At 41.1% G+C, this 26513-nt stretch overlaps 1 protein-coding gene across 1 annotated transcript in view; it reads right to left on the bottom strand.

Annotated features, from left to right (window-relative positions):
• The window catches only part of LOC128656538 (cytochrome b5 reductase 4), a 1054602-nt gene extending 1028542 nt beyond the window's left edge, over positions 1-26060 (bottom strand). The window contains exon 1 of the mRNA XM_053710489.1: positions 25688-26060. Coding sequence (XP_053566464.1) covers positions 25688-25762 — 75 coding nt within the window. The 5' untranslated portion in view covers positions 25763-26060. The remainder of the gene's footprint in view (positions 1-25687) is intronic.
• Positions 26061-26513: the final 453 nt, after the last annotated feature.

Genomic DNA, 26513 nt, shown 5'->3' with positions numbered 1-26513 from the left:
GGGAGCAGGTGCATCATGGTACAAAATCCCAGTAATAATCTGGAGCTGAAACTGTAAAAAAGTTTTTTTAACTCTGGGGTTTGCTTTTTTGAACAACAAAAAAGCGTTGTGGGTTGCAATCTGCATTAGATAAATTGCAACCTTTTTGTACCAGGCCCTTGTCTTCCGCATAATTAGGTAGGGCTGCAGCAGCTGATCAGCCAGATCAACCCCACCCATATGCCGGTTATAAGACTTGATGCACACTGGCTTCCTTATGATCTCAGCTCTGCCACGTACAGAAACAGCCACCGTCCTCTCTGTGTGGATGGTGGTAAGAAGGTATACATCCTTCTTGTCTCTGTACTTAAGTGCCAACAGCTCCTCTTGGCGCAGAGCTGAGGTCTCCCCCCTTCGTAGCCGGGTGCGTACAAGTTGTCCTGGGAAACCTGCGCGGTTCTTTTTAATTGTACCGCAAGCTACTGTATCAAAGCAATACAGTAGCTTGAACAAAAGGACACTTGTATAAAAATTGTCTAAGTACAAGTGATACCCTTTGTTCATTAGGGGTAATATCAGGTCCCAGACAATCTTGCCAGTGGTTCCCATATGTTCTGGGCAACCTGGAGGGTCAAGGTGGCTATCCTTTCCCTCATACACCCGGAAGGCCTGAGTATACCCAGTCTCGCTGTCACAGAGCTTATACACCTTTACCCCATATCTGGAGCGTTTGGAAGGAATATACTGCTTGAATCCCAGCCTTCCCTTATACTTCATTAAGGATTCATCAACGCATATATTCCTTCCAGGTGTATAAGCCTCTGCAAACCTGGCAGAAAAGTGGGTTATCAGGGGGCGGATTTTATACAGCCTGTCAAATTGGGGATGCTCCCTAGGGGGGCACAGGCTGTTGTCGCTGAAGTGCATGAAATGCAGAATCATTTCATACCTCTTCCTCGACATAGTCTGGGAGAAAATGGGGGTAGAGCAGATGGGGCTACTACTCCAGTAGGAGCGAATGGAGGGTTTCTTTATGATGCCCATCAGCATAGTCAATGCCCAGAATTTTTTGAATTCTGGCACATTGATGGGGGCCCATTGCTGCTTTGCCAAATATGTTCCAGGCTTTGCAGCACGGAACTGATGGGCATATAAATTAGTTTGGGCGACAATGTTCCCCAATATATCATCGCCCAGAAACACTTCCAGAAACTGCTGGGGGCTAAAACCTGCCACATCTATATTTATGCCAGCATTTGCTGTGAAGGGTGGGATATCTGGCCTCTGGAGATGAGGCGTTACCCACTCTTCAGCAGCAATAGCAGCCACACGCCTCCTTCTGGCAGGGGGGCTAGCAGGGGGGCTGGCAAGGGGGCTAGCAGCCACAGATACATCACTATCAGTTGAGACTGCATCTAGTGATGTATCTGAGCACATGGCAGGGTCAAAATTGGGGTCTGAGTCAGAAATAGAGGCATCTGACTCTGACGCAAGGATGGCATACGCCTCCTCAGCACTATATCTTTTCTGTGACATTTTTGTATCTGTCACAGAAAACAATTACTAAAAAAAATTAAATTAACTAAATTAATTAACTAAATTAACTAGCAAAAAAGTACAGCTATGCTACTGCCAGTGATTTATAGCGATCACTGGCAAGCTAGTGGTTAATGGCTCTGAAAATTAAATTAAATTAACTAAATGTTTCTGAAAAGAGCCTTTGGGTTTTTAAAAAATTACAACAACAAAATTAACCCCTAAAAAAATGCACAGACAGCAAAAAAGTACAGCTATGCAACTGCCAGTGATTTATAGCGATCACTGGCAAGCTAGTGGTTAATGGCTCTGAAAATTAAATTAAATTAACTAAATGTTTCTGAAAAGAGCCTTTGGGTTTTTAAAAAATTACAACAACAAAATTAACCCCTAAAAAAATGCACAGACAGCAAAAAAGTACAGCTATGCAACTGCCAGTGATTTATAGCGATCACTGGCAAGCTAGGGGTTAATGGCTCTGAAAATTAAATTAACTAAATGTTTCTGAAAAGAGCCTTTGGGTTTTTAAAAAATTACAACAACAAAATTAACCCCTAAAAAAATGCACAGACAGCAAAATGCAGCAAAAAAAAAGTTCACCTATGCTACTGCCAGTGATATATAGTGATCACTGGCCAGCTAGGGATTAATGGCTCTGAAAATTAAATTAAATTAACTAAATGTTTCTGAAAAGAGCCTTTGGGTTTTTAAAAAATTACAACAACAAAATTAACCCCTAAAAAAATGCACAGACAGCAAAATGCAGCAAAAAAAAGTGCACCTATGCTACTGCCAGTGATATATAGTGATCACTGGCAAGCTAGGGGTTAATGGCTCTGAAAAGAGCCTTTGGTTCTATATTTTTTAACAAATAAAAGAAATAAATCTCTCTCTCTGCTAAATACAGGTCTCTCTCTCTCTCTCCAACAAAATGGCAAGTGAGGAGAGGGAGGGAGATCCACACTGATCATAGTCAATATTTACAAATATTAACATGATCAGACAAATGGGGTATTTTATTATTATTTTTTTTTTTAGGGTGGGAGGCTCAGATTGGGTGACCCTAGCTTGCCCCTATGATGATGCAGGCTAGGGACACCCCCAGAGGCCCCATGATGCACTGGGCATCGCCATCTTGGATGCCTAGTGAAGGGGGAGGGGGGGGGGCTATTTAGGGCTTTTTTTATTTTAATCGTTTTTTTTTTTTTTTTCCTTTTTTAATTTTATTTTACAAGTAACTAAGTGCCTCGACCCACCGAGGCACTTAGCACACAAGCAGAGCATCGGAAGCGTGTCCGATCGCTTCCGATGCTCTGAAACACTGCCGGGCTCCACGTGGAGCGAAACCGGAAGTGATCACTCGTGGGGGAGTGATCAATCCGGTCCCGGCACTCGGGAACAGTATTGCAGGATGCCTAGACCTCAAGGCAAGCCTGCAATACTGTTAGAGCAGCTGGAAGCGATTTCGATCGCTTCCAGTGCTCTGTTAAACCGACGACGTATGCCATACGTCCTCGGTCGTTAAGTGCTTTTTTTCTGAGGACGTATGGCATACGTCGTCGGTCGTTAAGGGGTTAAATCATATTATTTCGACCTATTGTTACCTTTGGTATTTGACTATCTGCCCATAGACCCTGCCTACGTTGTTTGGCGCTCTGATATCCAATCTTAAAATTGAATCCACCCTTGGCAACTAGGTGCCAATTTATTAGAGCTGGAGGTCTGTTGCGTTATATAGTTGGAGCTTAGTTATCACCTTTCCACACTACCTGTCTTAGACAGGGCGGGGCGTGGACTCAATACATCACAGGAGAAAGAAATTTATCAGGTAAGCATAAATTCTGTTTTCTCTTGTAAGATGTATCGAGTCCACGGATTCATCCATACTTGTGGGATACCAATACCAAAGCTTTAGGACACGGATGAAGGGAGGGACAAGACAGGTACCTTAAACGGAAGGCACCACTGCTTGTAGAACCTTTCTCCCAAAAATAGCCTCCGAAGAAGCAAAAGTATCGAATTTGTAAAATTTGGAAAAAGTATGAAGCGAAGACCAAGTCGCCGCCTTACAAATCTGTTCAACAGAAGCCTCATTTTTAAAAGCCCATGTGGAAGCCACTGCTCTAGTAGAATGAGCAGTAATTCTTTCAGGAATCTGCTGGCCGGCAGTCTCATAAGCCAAACGGATGATGCTTTTCAGCCAAAAGGAAAGAGAGGTAGCCGTAGCCTTTTGACCTCTCCGCTTACCAGAGTAAACAACAAACAATGAAGATGTTTGACGGAAATATTTAGTTGCTTGTAAGTAGAACTTTAAAGCATGAACCACATCAAGATTGTACAATAGTTGTCCTTCTTTGATGAAGGATTAGGACACAGTGAAGGAACAACAATTTCCTGATTGATATTCCTATTAGAAACAATCTTAGGAAGGAATCTAGGTTTGGCACTCAAAAACACCTTATCTGAATGGAAAACCAGGTAAGGTGAGTCACACTGTAAAGCAGATAACTCAGAGACTCTTCGAGACGAAGAGATAGCTACTAAAAACAAAATTTCCAAGATAGAAGCTTAATATCTATGGAATGCATAGGTTCAAATGGAACCCCTTGAAGAACTTTAAGAACTAAGTTTAGGCTCCATGGCGGAGTAACAGGTTTAAATACAGGCTTGATCCTGACTAAACGCTTGTACGTCTGGGACATCTGCCAGACGTTTGTGTAAAAGAATAGACAAAGCAGATATCTGTCCTTTTAAGGAACTAGCTAATAATCCCTTCTCCAATCCTTCTTGGAGAAAAGACAATATACTAGGAATCCTAATCTTACTCCATGAGTAACCCTTGGATTCACACCAACAAAGATATTTGCGCCAAATCTTATGATAGATTTTCCTGGTGAAAGGCTTTCTAGCTTGAATCAGGGTATCAATGACCGACTAAGAGAAACCACGCTTTGATAGAATCAGGAGTTCAATCTCCAAGCAGTCAGACGCAGAGAAATTAGATTTAGAATCTTGAATGGACCTTGGATTAGAAGGTCCTGCCTCATTGGCAGAGTCCACGGTGGAACAGATGACATGTCCACTAGGTCTGCATACCAAGTCAGCGAAGCTCTCTCCTGCTTGATTCTGGCAACCAGACGTGGGAGGAGAGGAAACGGTGGAAATACATAGGCCAGATTGAAGGACCAGGGCACTGCTAGAGCATCTATCAGCACCGCCTGGGGATCCCGGGACCTGGACCCGTAACAAGGAAGTTTGGCGTTCTGTCGGGACGCCATCAGATCCAATTCTGGTGTGCCCCATAGCTGAGTCAGCTGGGCAAATACCTCCAGATGGAGCTCCCACTCCCCCGGATGAAAAGTCTGACGATTTAGGAAATCCGCCTCCCAGTTCTCTACCCCTGGGATATGGATTGCTGAGAGATGGCAAGAGTGATCCTCCGCCCATCGGCTAGAGAATTCCGTTTTCCTCCTTGATGATTGATATAAGCTACAGTCGTGATGTTGTCCGACTGAAATCTGATGAATTTGGCCGCAGCTAGCTGAGGCCACGCCTGAAGCGCATTGAATATTGCTCTCAGATCTAGTATGTTTATCGGGAGGAGAGTTTCCTCCCGAGACCATAAGCCCTGTGCTTTCAGGGAGTTCCAGACTGCACCCCAGCCTAGCAGGCTGGCATCTGTCGTTACTATGAGCCACTCTGGCCTGCGGAAACACATTCCCTGAGACAGGTGGTCCTGAGACAACCACCAGAGAAGAGAATCTCTGGTCTCCTGGTCCAGATGCAGTTGAGGAGATAAATCTGCATAATCCCCATTCCACTGTTTGAGCATGCATAGTTGCAGTGGTCTGAGGTGTAGGCGGGCAAAAGGAACTATGTCCATTGCCGCTACCATGAGTCCGATTACTTCCATACACTGAGCCACTGATGGCCGAGGAATGGAATGAAGAGCTCGTCAAGTGATTAAAAGTTTTGATTTTCTGACCTCCGTCAGAAATATTTTCATTTCTACCGAGACTATCAGAGTCCCTAGGAAGGAAACTCTTGTGAGAGGGATGAGAGAACTCTTTTTTTATGTTCACCTTCCACCCGTGAGATCTCAGAATAGCCAACACGATGTCCGTGTGAGACTTGGCTAGCTGGAAAGTTGACGCCTAAATTAAGATGTTGTCTAGATAAGGCGCCACTGCTATGCCCCGCGGTCTTAGAACCGCCAAAAGGGACCCTAGCACCTTTGTGAAAATTCTGGGAGCCATGGCCAACCCGAAGGGAAGGGCAACAAACTGGTAATGCCTGTCCAGAAAGGCGAATCTGAGGAATCGATGATGATCTCTGTGAATAGGGATGTGTAGATACGCATCCTTTAAGTCCACGGTAGTCATATATTGACCCTCCTGGATCAGAGGAAGAATAGTCCAAATTGTCTCCATCTTGAAAGATGGTACTCTGAGGAATTTGTTTAGAATTTTGAGATCCAAGATTGGTCTGAAAGTTCCCTCTTTTTTGGGAACCACAAACAGGTTTGAGTAAAAACCTAGCCCTTGTTCCGCTTTTGGAATTGGGCAGATCACTCCCATGGTATGTAGGTCTTCTACACAGTGTAAGAACGCCTCTCTCTTTGTCTGGTTTGCAGACAATTGAGAAATGTGAAATCCCCCCCTTGGGGGGGAGTCTTTGAAGTCCAGAAGATATCCCTGGGACACAATTTCTAAAGCCCAGAAATCGTGAACATCTCATGCCCAAGCCTGAGCGAAGAGAGAGAGTCTGCCTCCTACTAGATCCGGTCCCGGATCGGGGGCTACCCATTCATGCTGTCTTAGAGGCAGCAGCAGGCTTCGTGGCCTGTTTACCTTTGTTTCAAGCCTGGTTAGGTCTCCAGACTGACTTGGATTGGGCAAAATTCCCCTCTTGCTTTGCTGCAGGGGAAGCTGAAGCGGGACCATCCTTGAAGTTCCGAAAGGAACGAAAATTATTTTGTTTGGTCCTCATTTTATTTGTCTTATCCTGAGGGAGGGCATGGCCTTTCCCTCCAGTGATGTCTGAAATAATCTCTTTCAGTTCAGGCCCGAATAGGGTCTTTCCTTTGAAAGGGATGTTCAACAGTTTAGATTTTGATGACACATCAGCAGACCAGGACTTAAGCCATAACGCCCTGCGTGCTAAAATGGCAAAACCTGAATTATTTGCCGCTAATTTAGCCAGTTGGAAAGCAGCATCTGTAATGAAAGAATTAGCCAACTTAAGGGCCTTACTTCTATCCATAATATCCTCTAATGGAGTCTCCATCTGGAGAGCCTCGAACCAGAAAGCAGCTGCAGTAGTTACAGGAACAATGCACGCAATAGGTTGGAGAAGAAAACCTTGATGAACAAAAATTTTCTTTAGGAGACCCTCTAATTTTTTATCCATAGGGTCTTTGAAAGCACAACTGTCTTCGATAGGTATAGTTGTATGCTTAGCAAAAGTAGAAATAGCTCCCTCCACCTTAGGACCCGTCTGCCACGAGTCCCGCATGGTGTCAGATATGGGAAACAGGAGGGGGAGCAAACGGAATACCTGGTCTATCCCACTCCTTAGTAACAATATTCACAATCCTCTTAGGAACTGGAAAACATAATTTATGCTTACCTTATAAATTTATTTCTCTTGTGATGTATCGAGTCCACGGATTCATCCTTACTTGTGGGATATTCTCCTTCCCTACAGGAAGTGGCAAAGAGAGCACCCACAGCAGAGCTGTCTATATAGCTCCTCCCTTAGCTTCACCCCCCAGTCATTCGACCGAAGGCTAGGAAGAAAAAGGAGCAACTATGGGGTGCAGTGGTGACTGAAAGTTTTAAAATAAAAATATATATGCCTGTCTTAAAAAACAGGGCGGGCCGTGGACTCAATACATCACAAGAGAAAGAAATTTATCAGGTAAGCATAAATTATGTTTTCTCTTGTAAGATGTATCGAGTCCACGGATTCATCCTTACTTGTGGGATACCAATACCAAAGCTTTAGGACACGGATGAAGGGAGGGACAAGACAGGGACCTTAAACGGAAGGCACCACTGCTTGTAGAACCTTTCTCCCAAAAATAGCCTCCGAAGAAGCAAAAGTATCGAATTTGTAAAATTTGGAAAAAGTATGAAGCGAAGACCAAGTCTCCGCCTTACAAATCTGTTCAACAGAAGCCTCATTTTTAAAAGCCCATGTGGAAGCCACAGCTCTAGTAGAATGAGCAGTAATTCTTTCAGGAGGCTGCTGTCCAGCAGTCTCATAGGCCAAACGGATGATGCTTTTCAGCCAAAAGGAAAGAGAGGTAGTCGTAGCCCTTTGACCTCTCCGTTTACCAGAATAAACAACAAACAATGAAGATGTTATGACGGAAATCTTTAGTTGCTTGTAAGTAAAACTTTAAAGCACGAACCACATCAAGATTGTGTAACAGACGTTCCTTCTTTGATGAAGGATTAGGACACAGAGAAGGAACAACAATCTCTTGATTGATATTCTTATTAGAAACAACCTTAGGAAGAAACCCAAGTTTGGTACGCAAAACCAGCTTATCTGCATGGAAAACAAGGTAAGGGGAATCACATTGTAAAGCAGATAGCTCAGAAACTCTTCGAGCCGAAGAGATAGCTACTAAAAACAAAACTTTCCAAGATAGAAGCTTAATATCTATGGAATGCATAGGTTCAAACGGAACCCCTTGAAGAACTGTAAGGACTAAGTTTAGGCTCCAAGGCGGAGCACCAGGCTTAAATTACAGGCTTAATTCTGACCAAAGCCTGACTAAATGCTTGAACATCTGGGACATCTGCCAGATGTTTGTGTAGTAAAATAGACAAAGCAGATATTTGCCCTTTTAGGGAACTAGCTGATAATCCCTTCTCCAAACCTTCTTGGAGAAAAGACAATATTCTAGGAATCCTAATCTTACTTCACGAGTAACCTTTGGATTCACACCAATAAAGATATTTGCGCCAAAGAAATTTGCGCCTGGTGACCGGCTTTCTAGCCTGAATCAGGGTATCAATGACCGACTCAGAGAAACCACGCTTTGATAGAATCAGGCGTTCAATCTCCAAGCAGTCAGACGCAGAGAAATTAGATTTGGATGCGTAAACGGACCTTGGATTAGAAGGTCCCACCGCATTGGCATTGTCCACTAGGTCTGCATACCAAGTCCTGCATGGCCACGCAGGTGCTATCAGAATCACTGAAGCTCTCTCCTGCTTGATTCTGGCAACCAGACGTGGGAGGAGAGGAAACGGTGGAAATACATAGGCCAGATTGAAGGACCAGGGCACTGCTAGAGCATCTATCAGTACCGCCTTGGGATCCCGAGACCTGGACCCGTAACGAGGAAGTTTAGCATTCTGACGGGACGCCATCAGATCCAATTCTGGTGTGCCCCATAGCTGAATCAGCTGGGCAAATACCTCCGGATGGAGTTCCCACTCCCCCGGATGAAAAGTCTGACGACTTAGAAAATCCACCTCCCAGTTCTCTACTCCTGGGATGTGGATTGCTGAGAGATGGCAAGAGTGATCCTCTGCCCATCGGATTATTTTGGTTTCCTCCATCATCGCTAGAGAACTCCTTGTTCCTCTTTGATGATTGATATAAGCTGCAGTCGTGATGTTGTCCGACTGAAACCTGATGAATTTGGCCGCAGCAAGCTGAGGCCATGCCCGAAGCGCATTGAATATCGCTCTCAGTTCTAGAATGTTTATCGGAAGAAGAGATTCCTCCCGAGACCATAAGCCCTGTGCTTTCAGGGAGTTCCAGAATGCACCCCAGCCTAGCAGGCTGGCACCTGTCGTTACAATGAGCCACTCTGGCCTGCGGAAGTACATTCCCTGAGACAGGTGGTCCTGAGACAACCACCAGAGAAGAGAATATCTGGTCTCCTGGTCCAGATGCAGTTGAGGAGATAAATCTGCATAATCCCCATTCCACTGTTTGAGCATGCATAGTTGTAGTGGTCTGAGGTGTAGGCGGGCAAAAGGAACTATGTCCATTGCCGCTACCATGAGTCTGATTACCTCCATACACTGAGTCACTGATGGCCGAGGAATGGAATGAAGAGCTCGGCAAGTGGTTAAGAGTTTCGATTTTCTGACCTCCGTTAGAAATATTTTAATTTATACCGAATCTATCAGAGTCCCTAGAAAGGAAACTCTTGTAAGAGGGAAGAGAGAACTCTTTTTTATGTTCACCTTCCACCCGTGAGATCTCAGAAAAGCCAACACGATGTCCGTGTGAGACTTGGCTAGCTGGAAAGTCGACGCCTGAATTAAGATGTCGTCTAGATAAGGCGCCACTGCTATGCCCTGTGGTCGTAGAACCGCCAGAAGGGACCCTAGCACCTTTGTGAAAATTCTGGGAGCCGTGGCCAACCCGAAGGGAAGGGCCACAAACTGGTAATGCTTGTTTAGAAAGGCGAATCTGAGAAATTGATGATGATTTCTGTGAATAGGGATGTGTAGATACGCATCGTTTAAGTCCACGGTAGTCATATATTGACCCTCCTGGATCAGAGGTAGAATAGTCCGAATAGTCTCCATCTTGAATGATGGAACTTTGAGAAACTTGTTTAGAATTTTGAGATCCAAGATTGGTCTGAAAGTTCCCTCTTTTTTGGGAACCACAAACAGGTTTGAGTAAAACCCTAGCCCCTGTTCCTCTTTTGGGACTGGGCGGATCACCCCCATGGTATGTAGGTCTTCTACACAGCGTAAGAACGCCTCTCTCTTTGTCTGGTTTACAGACAATCGAGAAATGTGAAATCTCCCCCTTGGAATGGAGTCTTTGAATTCCAGAAGATATCCCTGGGACACAATTTCTAAAGCCCAGGGATCGTGAACATCTCTTGCCTGAGCGAAGAGAGAGAGTCTGCCCCCTACTAGATCCGGTCCCGGATCGGGGGCTACCCCTTCATGCTGTCTTAGAGGCAGCTGCAGGCTTCTTGGCCTGTTTACTCTTGTTCCAAGCCTGGTTAGGTCTCCAGACTGACTTGGATTGGGCAAAATTCCCCTCTTGCTTTGCAGCAGAGGAAGCTGAAGCGGGACCACTCTTAAAGTTCCGAAAGGAACGAAAATTTTGTCACCACACTCGCTCTGCCCTTCCTAGTACTTAGAGTAGGCAAAGAGAATGACTGGGGGGTGGAGCTAAGGGAGGAGCTATATAGGCAGCTCTGCTGTGGGTGCTCTCTTTGCCACTTCCTGTAGGGAAGGAGAATATCCCACAAGTAAGGATTAATCCGTGGACTTGATACATCTTACAAGAGAAAACATCAGTGTAAACAGGAACCTCTAAGTATTTGTCCATTTTACACAATTTCTCTGGGACCACTATAGGGTCACAATCATCTAGAGTCGTTAATACCTTCCTGAGCAATAAGCGGAGGTGTTCAAGCTTAAATTTAAAGGCCATCATATCAGAATCTGTCTGAGGGAGCGTCTTTCCTGAATCAGAAATTTCTCCCTCAGATAACAAATCCCTTACCCCTACTTCAGAACATTGTGAGGGTATATCGGATACGGCTACTAAAGCGTCAGACGGCTCAGCATTTGTTCTTAACCCAGAGCTGTCACGCTTTCCTTGTAAATCAGGCAGTTTAGAAAAAACCTCTGTGAGGTTTGTATTCATAACTGTGGCCATGTCTTGTAAAGTAAATGAATTTGACGCACTAGAGGTACTTGGCGTCACTTGTGCGGGCGTTACTGGTTGTGACACTTGGGGAGAGCTAGATGGCAAACCCTCATTTCCTTCTGCCTGAGAATCATCTATTGCTATATTTTTAAGTGCTAAAATATGCTCTTTATAATTTATAGACATATCAGTGCAAGTGGGACACATTCTAAGAGGGGGTTCCACAATGGCTTCTAAACACATTGAAAAAGGATTTTCCTTGATGTCAGACATGTTAAACAGGCTAGTAATGAAACAAGCAAGCTTGGAAAACACTTTAATCAAAGCAAATAATACTTAGAAAAAAACGGTACTGTGCCTTTAAGAGAAAAAAAGATGCACAAACTCTGCAAAACAGTGTAAAAAAGCAGTAAACTTTACGAAATTTTTACAGTAGCATCATAAAGCCTTAGTAAGTTTGCACAGCTAGACAAATAAACGATTAACCCCTTAATGTAAAAACCGTATTGACAAAATGTCAAAAACCGGATTGACAAAATGTCAAAAACCGGTAAAACAACGTTCAGCACCTTGCCACAGCTCTGCTGTGGCGCCTACCTGCCCTTTAGGAATGATTTGTGGGGAAAAAACTTCTTTAAAGCCCTAAAACACAGCAGGACCCTCTGTAGAAGCAGCTGGATGTCTCTGAGGAAAAGAAACTGCGCAACTGAGGTGCGAAAATAGGCCCCTCCCACCTCACTCGATGTTATGGGGCCTAAAAGAAACACACCAGAGTGTTTCTAAACTAGCCATATGGGTTAATAACCCTTAAATAAGCCACAAAGATCCCTTAAAGTCCCTCAAAAAAACGTTATGTTTGCAATAAAAAACGTTTTTTCCTATCAGTGTCACCAGTAAACAATGAGCCCTTTATGCAAGCTGGGATTCCTATTAAGTGTCTGAATACGGCTTACCCTTCCCTCATGGGGATATTGCCAGCCTTTTCTAGAATTATCACAGTCTGTCTAGAAAAAAATAGACTGAACATGCCTCAATGCAGCTTTGCATGCAAACCGTTCCCCCAACTGAAGTTTTCCTGTACTCTTCAGCCCTTGTGAGAACAGCAGTGGATCTTAGTTACAAAGTGCTAAGATCATCATCCTCCTTGCAGAAATCTTCATCCCTTTTCTGCCAGAGAGTAAATAGTACACACCGGTACCATTTAAAATAACAACCTTTTGCTTGAGAAAATAAAACTAACATTTTTGTCACCACACTCACTTTACCCTTCCTAGCAGTTAAGCAGGCAAAGAGAATGACTGGGGGCGGAGCTAAGGGAGGAGCTATATAGACAGCTCTGCTGTGGGTGCTCTCTTTGCCACTTCCTGTTAGGAAGGAGAATATCCCACAAGTATGGATGAATCCGTGGACTCGATACATCTTACAAGAGAAACAATGTTCCCGTTTTTTAAAAAAGCCAGAAGTCCCAACCATGCAGTTGTGGCTGCAAGAGGTCCAACAAAATCTTAAACTTGAAAGATGTCACTATTTAATTACTAACACCCTAGACGCTTACCAAGATATAATGTTTCTTTTGGAATCTCGCCCTAATTGTCAGGAACTCACACCAAACTAATTATATTTCGAACCTTAGATACTCACCACAAGCACTCTAAGTCCAAACATTTTTTTTACCATCTCTTCCATTGTGACCTTGAGCTAATATGAGTTAATGGTCTCAGAATTCTCAAACGTTTTTTGAAATGTTATTCTGTTTTCTGTTTGTTGACTTTTGCATTTGCTTAATTAATCCTACTCATCAACGGAGGCTTTACTCTCCATACTATTATTTCAGTGACAAATCTCCTCACCGCCTTGTGCAAGGAACTATTTTAAATTAATTTTTTGAGACTAATAATCAGGAGTAAATCGGAAGGTACAACCTATATAACACATTTAAGCCTCAAAGGATCAAACCTAACTGTGATACTTGTCCCTTGCACTTAAATCAATCTTTATACCACATCACTGCTTGTATGCACCATATTTTGTATGTCACTTTCTGCATTGGAAATATTTGTATGTATTGAAAACTAGCAATAAAAATAAAATGTTGGTGTAGACTGTTCCTCTAAGTATTTCCTGTGCACTATTGTTTTAAATAAATCACTTGCTCAGAAAGCCTAAGGTGCTTGTACCATCTAGTAATGACTCAATTTGCTAATTGCTGACATGATACAAGCCCCACTGGCTCTCTGAGCAGCCACAGTATTTAAAATGCTGGTGCACTGAGAATATCTAGCGAATATCTAGCTATGCTTCACATGAATGTGCAGAAAAAAATGCTAACACTTTTGCCAATATATGTATACTGTAATTGTATTTCTATCCAAAGATGTAATCTATGTACGTTTCATTTTTCATCTGAATGTCCCTTTAAGTTGCCACTTATCTGTTTCCACTGTTGAAGACAATTAGGGACAGATATAAAACAGGCAATAAAAGAGATTGTCCAAGCAAGATTGTGTGTAACATAGGATAATCTAAAAATTATTCCACTTAAATTTGTTTGCACAGAGATAAATAGAAAACTAGCTCAAACATGGTGGCACCCATTACTTTATAGAAACTAAAGTACTCTATAGAAACGAAAACTTTACACATATTTTCAATATTTGAACAACCAATGTATTTGTAAAAATACAGCTACATAATATTCTAAGGCTAATCTTTGCTTTGAATACATAATTATGTATTGCGTGTATTTACTGTTTAACATCCCTTTAAGTCAAGTGAGACTTTGAAAATGCTTTCAAAGGAAGTGAGAATATGACCTTGACTTTTGTAAACAACAATTCTAAGGGAAAAACTACTTTTATCCCTACTGAAGGCTTTGAAATCACTGAATCAGTTTCCAAACAGCATGTTATCTTCAAATGACAAGCCACAAATATCCTCTATGGAATTAGCATAAGTTTCCCAAGGTCTCAATCAGTGTGCCATTCTTGCTTTAGCATTATACGTGCTTGCACAGGACATTATCAGTGCTAAAATACAAAAATAATTCAGCTATACTAATAATCAATAAAAACTTCCTTGTGTTACATAGGAATCTCTTCATTTCCAAACATAACTAAGAATGTCTTTGTTAGTTACTTGATGCTTATGCAATATAATAAAGGTGTAATTTTATTGTGTCTGGTTTCTTTTTTGTCTGTGTCCATATGCCTACCAGCTATTGTTTTAGGTCACAAAACATGGACGTAAATCCCATCTTAATGTACAAAAACATGGTCCTGAAAAAAGCAGATCATTATAAATTATTTTGTTTTGGATGACCTTGTAATGATAATAGGAGATTAAGAGGTCAAAATCCAAAAGTGTGTTACAGAATAGTAATGTATTTACATACAGTTAACCTATGATAGATAGGTGCAAAATAAAATGCCATAAAACACAAAGAGAAAATATCACTTTAAAAATTAACGTAAAAAAAATGCTGCCTAAAAATAACAAAATTTATGCTTACCTGATAAATGTATTTGTTTCCAGGCATGGAGAGTCCACAAAACATTCTAATTACTAGTGGGATATTCACTCCTGGCCAACTGGAAGAGGCAAAGAGCACCCCAAAAAAGTTGTTAAGTTTCATTTCCCTTACCCATAACCCCCAGTCTTTCAGCCGAAGGGAAATGGAAAAAGAAGATAACACAAGGGTATAGAGGTGCCTTAGGACTATACAAAAAAACTGCCATCTTAAATAGAATAAGGGCGGGTCGTGGACTCTCTGTGCTTGGAAATAAATTTATCAGGTAAGCATACATTTTGTTTTCTTTCCTTTGGCATGGAGAGTCCACAAAACATTCTAATTACTAGTGGGAACCAATACCCAAGCTAGAGGACACAGAATGAATAGCGAGGAAGAACAAGACAGGCGGACCTAAACTGAAGAATTTTTCTCCCAAAAGAAGCCTCAGCTAAGGCGAAAGTATCAAATTTGTAGAATTTGGAAAAAGTATGTATGGAGGACCAAGTGGCCATTTTTGAAAGTCCATAAAGAAGAAACAGCTCTAGTGGAATGAGCCGTATTTACACCATACCGTATGGTAATTCTGCGAGTAACCGGTTTACGAGCCTGAAGCATAGTATCTGGGACTTTCTCAGAGAAACCACGTCTAGCCAAACTTAGATGTTCAATCTCCAAGCAGACAGCTTCAGAGAAATCAGATTTAGATAAAGAAAGGGACCCTGAAGTAGAAGGTCCTTCGTGAAAGGTAACCTCCATGGTAGAAGAGATGGCATCGTCACCAGATCCGCTAACCAAATCCTGCGAGGCCAAGCAGGAGCTATTAGAATCCCAGAAGCTCTCTCCTGTTTGATGCAAGCAATTACTCGTGGAAGCAATGCAAACGGAGGAAACAGGTATGCTAGATTGAAGCTCCAAGGAACCGCTAGAGCATCTACCAGAACGGCTAGAGGATCTCTTGACCTTGAAACATACTTTGGAAGCTTGGCGTTTTGACAAGACGCCATGAGATCCACCTCCGGAACCCCCCACCTAAGAGTTATCATTGTGAAAACCTCTGAGTGGAGAGCCCACTCTCCGGGATGAAAAGTCTGCCTGCTCAGAAAATCTGCCTCGAAATTGTCCACTATTAGTATGTGGATGGCAGAGAGATGGCAATCGTGAGACTCTGCCCACTGGAGAATGCCAGTCATCTCCTTCATTGCCATGGATCTCCGAGTTCCTCCCTGGTGATTGACGTAGGCCACCGAGGTGATGTTTTCCGACTGAAATCGGATAAATCGGACCAAAGCTAGTTGAGGCCATGCTATTAAAGCATATAAAATTGCTCTCAACTCTGAGATGTTTATTGGAAGAGACGACTCCTAAGACCCTGTGCTTTTAAGAAACCCCAAATTGCTCCCCAGTCTAACAGGCTGGCGTCCGTGGTCACAATAACCCAGGAAGCATGTGCCCCTAGACAGATGGTCCTGTGAAATCCACCACGAGAGAGACTCTTGTTGGGGAATCCAAATGTATCTTCTGCAAGAGATCTGAGTGGTCCCCGTTCCATTGATTGAGCATGCAGAGTTGCAGAGGTCTCAGATGGAACCGAGCAAAAGGAATGATGTCCATGGAGGCAACCATCAGTCCAATCACCTCCATTCATTGAGCCACATATGGACGAATAGCAGACTGGAGAGACAGGCAAGAAACATGAAGTTAGGATTTTCTGAAGTCCGTCAGAAAAATCTTCATGGACAAGGAATCTATGATTGTTCCCAAGAAACACACCCTTGTATCTGGAACAAGGGAACTCCTTCCCAGATTCACTTTCCACCCGTGGGAACGTAGAATAGACAAGAACATCTCGGTATGAGATTCTACTAGATGAAAAGATGGCGCTTAAACTAGAATGTTGTCTAGATAAGGCGCCACAGCAATACCCTGGGACTTCACCACTGCCAGAAAACCCCCAGAACCTTTGTAAAAATTCTGGGAGCTGTAGCAAGGCCAAAAGGAAGGGCAACAAACTGAAAATGTTTGTCCTGGAAGGAAAACCTTAGATACTGATAATGATCTCTGTGAATAGGAACATGAAGATATGTGTCCTTCAGATCTATGGTCCAAAGGAAAAATAGAACGGATGGTCTCCATCTTGAAGGACGGAACTCTGAGGCATTGGTTGAGACACTTTAGGTCCAAAATGTGATGAAAAGTGCCCTCCTTTTTGGGAACTACAAATAGATTTGAATAGAATCCTAGACCATGTTCCTCCAGAGGAACTAGGACAATCACTCCCAGGGATGATAGGTGCTTTACGCAGCTTAAGAAGGCCTCTCTCATTATCTGGTTCACAGATAACCTTGACAGGTGGAATCTGCCCCTGGGAGGACAAGATTTGAATCCTATTCTGTAACCGTGGGATACTATATCTATGGCCCAAGGATCTGGAACATTGCGTATCCAAGCCTGCCGAAAAAAGAAAGCCTGCCCCCCACTTGATCCACTACAGGATCGGGGGCGGCCCCTTCATGTTGATTTGGAATCAAAGCAAGGCTTCTTGGTTTGCTTCCCCCTATTCCAAGGCTGACTAGACCTCCAAGAAGACTTGGATTGATCCGACTTGGAATAGGAAGGGGAAGACTTCTGTCCCTTAAAGTTACAAAGGAACGAAAATTAGAATTCTGGTGACCCTTAGGTCTATTCTTTTTATCCTGAGGTAGGAAAGAACCCTTTCCACCTGTAATGTCAATAATTATTTCTGTCAGGCCTGGTCCAAACAAGGTTTTACCCTGACAAGGCAGAAATAAAAGCTTGGACTTGTATGTAACATCTGCAGACAAAGATTTTAACCACAGAGCTCTGCGAGCTAAAACAGTAAAACCATAAATCTTAGCACCCAGCCTAAGAATTTGAATGTTGGCATCACAAATAAAGGTATTGGATAGCTTGAGAGCCTTGATCCTGTCTTGAATCTCCTCTATAGTAGTCTCTTCTAGGATAAGATTAGATAAGTCATTGCACCAATAAGATGCTGCCCCCGCAACTGTAGCAATACTAGCAATAGGTTGCCACTGTAATCCATGATGAATGTACATCTTCTTCAAAAAAAGCCTCAAGCTTCTTATCTATGGGATCCTTGAATGAACAACTATCTTCAATAGGAAAAGTAGTTCTCTTAGCCAGAGTAGAGATAGCTCCTTCTACCTTGGGCACCGTGCGCCACGAATCACGAATAGCATTAGCAACAAGAAACATCTTTTTAAAAACAGGGGACAAGAAAAAAGGAATCCCTGGTTTATCCCATTCCTGAGTTATAATATCTGCCATACGGTCTGGAGGTGGAAATACTTCCACAGATGAGTGTACATCATATACCCTATTAAGCTTACTAGACCTCTTTGGAATCCCCGCAACAGATCAGTTGGATTCTTCCAAAGTAGCAAGAACCTCCTTCAAAAGAAATCAAAGGTGTTCTAACTTAAATCTGAAATTAATTTCCTCTGAATCTGCAGAATTGGACACTACAATATAAGAATCTGACAATTCCCCCTTAGAAGCCACTGAAGAATCATCCTCATCAGATAATTGAGACAAACTGACTAATGCAGCCTTAAAGGAGTCAGCCTTACTAACATCAATATGTTTAGATTATCTCTTACACTTACCAGAAACCTTTGGAAAAGCTGATAAATCTGCAGAAACAGCAGAAGAAATCTGCGCAGCGAAATCCCCAAGTAACAAAACACCCAAATGAGTTTGAGAGGAACCGCAGGGCACTGCATGTGAAGCTTAAGGGCAAAGCTGAGGCGTAGCTAGGATAACACTATCCTGAGAGACAGGAGGCTCAGGGAGAGACATCATATCTTTAAACATTTAAGTTTTAATTAGACATGAAGAGCAAAACTGTACAGGAGGAATTATCTTAGCCTCCAAACACAATAAGCATTTTTCAAATTAATTAACTTCAGCATTAGTGTCCATAATTGGGTATCAGTTCCTAGCAATTAACAAGAATTTTAAATGCCAAATTAGGTTTATTTATATGAAGCAATAAAACATTAAAAAAACACCCAAAACCCTCAGCTCTGCTGAGGTCTTACCCTTCCAGAAATTGCTAACCCACTAGCACAGAAAACCGGACACACCCGGTAGCAAAATGCACCTCCTTGTTACCTGAACAGTCCAAATCCACTTGCAACTGTAGAATTCCCTCTCCAGAGGAAACTGCAACCTCCACACTCACCGCAGCAAACTCTGATCTTAACAGAGATGCCGAAAACCGGAAGTACAGAGGAGTGGTCACGTGACTGCAAACAAAAATCTTTTTATTGTGCAAAACTAAAATGGCGCGAAAACCAACAGCAGCACAGCAAAGTAATATGTCTTAAAGGGGTTTGAGGATTGGCTAAGGTACTGCATATGAAACTTACAAGCCATGCAGAATTCTTATGAGCCACCAATCAGTTTTATGAGCAGTTGAACTATTTTATTCATATGGGTTTGTTTGTTGAATACATAAAATTAGAGACTAAAAGTAAATTTGATTAATCATGGCTATCTGGCTCCTTGGATTGTCAAGTCTTAATCTAATTCAAAGTGATAATAAATTAACAAAGAAAAGCAAGAATATTGTTCTAAACGGATCCTTCAAGGGACATTAAACGAATACTAGGTAGAATGATAGATCAATTAAGCAAAGATTAGCCTGAGAATAATAGCTTTTAAATATTGAAAAAATAAGTGTAACATTTTATTATTGATGAAGCAACAGGAGCCACCATATTGTAACCTAGATTACCTTCCCTGCTGAGGCCAATTAGGAACAGTTATAAATGTGTCACTAGAGTGTGCAACCCTGCAATCAGTACTGTACTAACCTCACTACAGTGGGGCCTGGTGTGGCCCAGGCTCCTCTTGCATCATGTCATGCCTTCAGTGTGCCCCTTGTGAAAAAGGGATCACAGTATAAAAGGATAGAAACAGGCTGTTTCATTGTTGCAATGCAAAAACCACTAAGTAGTGTACAAGGGACATTGTACACTAGATTTTTCTTTGCATAAATGTTTTATAGATCATCCATTCACATGCAGTTATAAGAAAATTTGTGTATACTGTCCCTTTTAATATAAATATTTGCAGTTTGTATTCTTTATCATTTTAACAGGATATAACATTTTATTTACTTATTTTTCAACTTAATTTGTGTAGGGGCCATTACTTCCTGCCACAACTCCACAAGGGGCTGGGTTCTCTACAGCAAGGCATATCTAGCTTGATGTCATGAATCTTCAAGAGCAACATGAGCTTGTTTGCTGTTCAGAGAAATCAGTTTCTTGCCAATGTTCAGAAGAGGCGGAATCCTACTTAGGTTGCCAGCATGCCTGCTCCTTTATGTGACTATAGGCAGTGGCTAATTTTGCAAGAAAACAAGTAAGTTGTTATGTTTATTTTGATTTAACATATCATTTTTGTTTTACTAAAGAACCACCGTTTCATATCGCTTTAAAGAAAGTGTTTGGCTTTGCCTTAATAATATAATGGCAAGGTTCCAGGATTGAAACGGCATTGTTGTGCAGAAAAACCACATTAATACAGGAAGGCCATGCAAGTGCATATCCTCTGTTGTAAACTAACCAAGAAGGAAGGATGAATTATAGTTACATAGAAGCAGCTCGACTTTCTTATATAGCTCCTGGTTCAGCTTCTGCTAATTGCAAACAACCAAACAAGAGTGTGTGTAATAGGGGGCCCACCAAAGCTTTTGCCCTGGGGTCCAGTGAGATCTAGTTAAAGGGACACTGAACCCAAATCTTTTACTTAATGATTCAGATAGAGCATGCAATTTTAAGCAACTTTCTAATGTGCTCCTATTATCTTTTTTTTTTGTTCTCTTCGTATCTTTATTTAAAAAAAGCAGGAATGTAAACTTACGAGCCGGCCCATTTTTGGTTCAGTACCATGGATAGCGCTTGCTGATTGGTGGCTAAATGCAGCTACCCAGGTGCTGAACCAAAGATGGGCTGGCTCATACACTTACATTCCTGCTTTTCAACTAAAGATACCAAGAGAACGAATACAAATGTACAATTTGAGTAAATTAGAAAGTTGCATGCTCTATCTGAACCATGAAAGAAAAAATTTGGGTTCAGTATCCCTTTAAGCCCCTGATCCTCGGTGAGCTTAGAAGCATGCACATATTGCTAGCCATCTGGCAGCAGTGCTTACAACAATGTTTATAACTATGTCATACATAGTTGCAAACAATACAGCCATAAAATGCTAAAAGCATGTGCATGTTTTCTTAAACTCCTATCAGACTACCTAGGATTACTCATCAACTAAGGATACCATGAGAACAAAGCTTGTTTAAAAACAATGTGCTCTATCTCAATATTAATGTTTTTACTGTTCCTTTAATATAACTGTCTTATATAAACAGCATGGTTTCCTTGGGGATTTATCCTGCTTATCACATATAAACAATAAAATCTTATTCTCTAAAGAAAACATTCAATACCAATAAACTGATATTTAAGTAGAAAGGGAGGCCTTATGATGTTAAAACAGCAAATCACTTACTTGGTTTTCCTGCTAAATGAGAGCTTACAAAATTCAAAATATGTAGCCACTGCCTCTGGGAGATAAGGGAGATGGCATGTTGGCATCTTAAAGGGATATGAAACCCAAAGTATGTATTTCATGATTCAGATAGAACATGCAATTTTAAGAAACTTTCTAATTTACTTCTATTATAAATTTTTCTTCATTCTCTTGTTATCTTTATTTGAAATGCAGGAATGTAAGCTTAGGAGTCTGCCCATTTATGGTTCAGACCCAGTGTAGCGCTTGCTGATTGGTGGCTTCATTTGGCCACCAATCAGCAAGTGCTACCCAGGTTCTGAACCAAAAATGGGCCAGTTCCTAAACTTACATTCCTGCTTTTCACAAAAAAAAGCATGGGCAATAAAATTACTTCATGTGATTGTGAATGCTAGAGAAAGCCAGTTCAAGTTGCTCTAGATTGAAGACACACGACATAAAGCAATTTATGCCTTCCTGTAGAGACCACAGCACACTTGTGGATCAAACAGAAATTAATGAATCCTGGACAAATTAAAGTGAAGGTAAACTTTGGTGAATGAAAGTCAGTTTTTTAAAAATACTATTAAAAACAGGGGAACTTTCATTCATCAAAGTTTACAAAGCAACCGTTTTGTTAAAAAAATTACCTTTTTTTCTTTTCACAGCTAGAGCAGCATCCCCCACCTAGAGATCCTCTATTCACACATCAGCAATGACTAATCCTGCTTTCTCCAATCACAGCATGGCCTCAGGCAATGACTACCCTGGGGGGAAAGCTGTGATTGGAGGAAGCAGGAAAGTAAGTGGAAAGTAGTAAAAGCGATCCTGATTGCTTCCAGCTGCTTTCCGGTTATTGCAGCGATGCCTCGATATAAAAACGGATCTGGAAGCGGGTGGGGGGATAGTCTTTGGGGGGGGAAGCTACACTGCAGAAATTTTTTTAAAAAAAAAACTTTTTTTTTTGTAAACTGGGTACTGGCAGACAGCTGCCAGTACCCAAGATGGCTCCCAAGAGTGTTAGAGAGCTGTTTGGGGGGGGGTCCTTCACAGCAGCATATGTAAATATGCTATAAAAAAAAGAAGTTACCTTTTATTTTAGTAGTGGCAGACTTTCTGCCAGTACTTAAGATGGTGAGGACATTTGTGGGGTGGGGGAGGGAAGAGAGCTGTTTGGGAGGGATCAGGGGGTCTGATGTTTCAGGTGGGAGGCTGATCTCTACACTAAAGCTAAAATTAACCCTGCAAGCTCCCTAATTAATCCCTTCACTGCTAGACATAATACACATGTGATGCACATCGGCATTTAGCGGCCTTCTAATTGCCAAAAAGCAACGCCAAAGCCCTATATGTCTGCTATTTCTAAACAAAGGGGATCACAGAGAAGCATTTACAACCAATTGTGCCACAATTTTACAAGCTGTTTGTAAATAATATCAGTGAGAAACCTAAAGTTTGTGAAAAAGTTTGTGAAAAAGTTAACTTTTTTTTTTATTTGATTGCATTTGGCGGTGAAATGGTGGCATGAAATATACCAAAATGGGCCTAGATCAATACTTTGGGTTGTCTACTACCCTAAAGCCTACAAGCTCCCTAATTAACCCCTTCACTGCTGGGCATAATACACGTGTGGTGGACAGCGGCATTTGGCGGCCTTCTGATTACAAAAAAGCAACGCCAAAGCCATATATGTCTGCTATTTCTGAACAAAGGGGATCCCAGAGAAGCATTTACAACCATTTGCGCCATAATTGCACAAGCTGTTTGTAAATAATTTCAGTGAAAAACCCAAAGTTTGTGAAAAAGTGAACTTTTTTTTTTTATTTGATCACATTTGGCGGTGAAATGGTGGCATGAAATATACCAAAATGGGCCTAGATCAATACTTTGGGATGTCTTCTAAAAAATATATATACATGTCATGGGATATTCAGGGATTTCTGACAGATATCAGTGTTCCAATGTAACTAGCGCTCATTTTAAAAAAAAAGTGGTTTGGAAATAGCAAAGTGCTACTTGTATTTAAAGCTAGAAAAAGTGTGTTTTTTTCCATTTTTTCCTCATATTTTATAAAACTTTTTATAGTAAATTATAAGATATGATGAAAATAATGGTATCTTTAGAAAGTCCATTTAATGGCGAGAAAAACGGTATATAATATGTGTGGGTACAGTAAATGAGTAAGAGGAAAATTACAGCTAAACACAAACACAGCAAAAATGTAAAAATAGCCTTGGTCCCAAAGGGACAGAAAATGGAAAAGTGATGTGGTCATTAAGGGGTTAAGGCCTGATTGCTCACATGCTGATAAGAAGGGTTCCCATTGCTTTACTGAGTGATAGTGAAACACAAACATATATACCGGACAGCAACATCCTTTATATAGAAAACTGTAATATAATTTAAAATAATTTATTGTTATTTTGAAAAACAACTTTGTTTATCAATATGGTTTGCATGTTATAAGCCTTATGTAAATACACACATTGCTAACAGAACATATATTAAGCATATGGCTGCCAGTAACATACATTAGGAAAGAACCCACTGACACATGGTAATTTACCCCAAGGCTGTCAGAGACATTGCATGGCTCCAAGTAACACACATAAAAAAACAATAGTTAACCCCCTGGCTGCCAGTAACACACACTAATGTTATTATCATCTTAGCTGTGAGTAAGATTAACACAACATTAAATAACCCACTGGCACTGGTCTCACTGCTGTCAACATGATCAGCAGATTCCAATATTGCAGAAATATTGGAATAGAGGCCAGCCCAGGCTTGTGATCCCATGCCTGTAAATGGGGTGCATCTATTCATTAGATACATGATGCGATCATTGTGTATCTCATACTGTTGTTGTCTTTAAAGAGTTAATCTACTCTGTTATTAACCTACTGAAACAGAATTAACACTTTGGCTGCAACACACACAATTTAAATTAACCTCCTGGCTGCCAGTAGCAGACACTAAAATGTTTCTCTTAACACCCTTGGTGTCCAGCAGCTGTCTATTGACCTGTAAATAGTGCTGGAAAGAGGGTTGTAAGAACTAAATATGACATGAAGACCTATATGTAGTATAAGGACAGAGTATAAAAGAAGGAGAGTTATGTATTTGGGTGAATGTATAACAAACAAATAGGAGGCGGTGTCTGTGATCACTGAGGGAAGAAGGCAAGTAGAGTAACATAAAATCAAATGGTTCTCACTCTCAAACACTGGTTGGTGAAAGTGATGGTGGGAAATTTGTGAATGAATCAGAGAGCTCTTGAGCCAGTGCCAGCTTGCAGTTTTGTCTGTGCCGCAGTTGGAGAGAGGTACTTGAAACACAAAGCTTTGCTGCATCATTAGTAATAAAATAACACGCTCTAACAAACTAGAGCATTTCATTTTATCCCTGTAATGGCCCTTTAACTAAAACATTTTTTTCTACATACTAGATGTTATGTACGTGAACCATTAACAGCAAACTTATATGTCCCAGTAAAAAAAAATTAAAAATGTTTTAAAGTCCATCTTTAAACAGTATTTCAAAGTTGCACCTTTTATTAAAGGGACAGTAAAGTCCAAAATAAACTTTCATGATTCAGATAGAGCATGCAATTTTAAACAGTTTCCCAATTTACTTGTTATCAAATTTGTTTTATGCTCTTTGTATCTGTTGTTGAAGAGTAAAACTAGGTAGGCTCATGAGAGCTCAGGAGTGTGCACGTGTCTTTAGCACTCTATAGCAGCAGTGGTTTGCAATATTGTATAACAAAGCTACAAATAATGTTGCAAACCCCTGCTGCCATAGAGTACTTAAGACACGTGAACACTCCTAGTTTTACTCTTCAATAAAAGATACCAAAAGAAGAAAACAAAATTGATAACAGATATAAATTGGGAAGTTGGGGAAGTTGACTAAAATTACATGCTGTATCTGAATCATGAAAGTTTAATTTTGACTTTACTGTCCCTTTAAGACATTGGATAAGGTACAGATAATTACACATTATGATATACAAGTGCATTAGAAAGGATTTACAACCATATAGTATATAGGCATTCTTTACAAATTATGTCTCCTGTGCAATATTAATGTTAGCCATAACTAGGGCAAGTATTAATCACATGCATACAAGAGAGATTCAACAAAGCAAACTGTCGCAGTCAAGAAGTTACATTTATATTGGAATTTTGTTAAAAAATGAATTAAGTTCTTGGTTGTCATTCATTAGCCAGTGATTTTATAATACGAATGTTATTGTGTCCTTTACTTGTTTATAATAAACGGGTCTCTTCCAGTTCCAGACTATTTTTGGTTTGCCTATTTGTGCTTTAACTTTAAAAATTGTGTATCCATCTGTACATCATTGGTGTGTTACTGCTGAATGATAAGTGCAATAAAAGGACTGCAGCAAAAAAAAGTACAAGTGAAGCAATTTAACAGAAATAATGACCATACCTTACTTCTGGCACCTGCGGATACCCTCTGCTGGGAACTGGGGACTGGGAATGAGGCGGATGGAACGTTCAGCATCCTGACCAGCAAATTCAGTTATAAGATGTATATAGATGATAAAGCTGCTGCACATAGAGGGTCTGTGTACTACGGCTGTTACAGATGGGTACAAATATGACAGCAAGGGCGATAGTATTCTGGTTTTAATCTTCTGTAAACTATCTGTATCTGTTTGATATGGGTTTCTATTGTCATTTGTCACTGTCAGAAGCCAGAATGTGTTTATAGAAGAACTATGTACTGCTCAGAACATGAGTCTTCATGTGTGTTACTACAATAAAACTACAGAGCAGCACCAGTGTATCGGCCACTACTAGTGACACAGAACCCGGACGTAAAGCGACTTGAAATTAGACCACGCCCACTTACAGCATCATAGCGCTAGATAAAGTCTCGTGACGTCAGTGTGTGCATGCGCGCTTCAGGCACGTCGTCCGTCATGTGTAATTTTGCACTGTGTGTGTTTACATCGTTGCTACGAAATTATTGTATTAGGGTTTTAAAAAAATAGAAATTAAAGAGGGTCACGATTATAATTCATAATAAGAGAATGACGACCATGTTCTTATGACAATGCCTCAGACACCGGGTAAAGGTTCTCATCTGCACTTGGCTTGGTTGCACGTTTGCTTACGACGACTCTAGGTTATTTTTTGTTTATAAAACTCTAGTCATATTTAACCTTGTGACATGCCCGGGCTACTATTAAAGCAAACCGTTCCTTTTTTATATTTTAACTGTAAACGTAAAGAATTTAAAACGTGTAAGA

This window comes from Bombina bombina, chromosome 4, assembly GCF_027579735.1.
Source record: "Bombina bombina isolate aBomBom1 chromosome 4, aBomBom1.pri, whole genome shotgun sequence".
In the NCBI taxonomy this organism is placed as follows: Eukaryota; Metazoa; Chordata; class Amphibia; order Anura; family Bombinatoridae; genus Bombina; species Bombina bombina.
The sequence above is the reverse complement of the archived record's forward strand: the minus strand, read 5'-3'. Positions and strand labels throughout refer to the sequence as shown.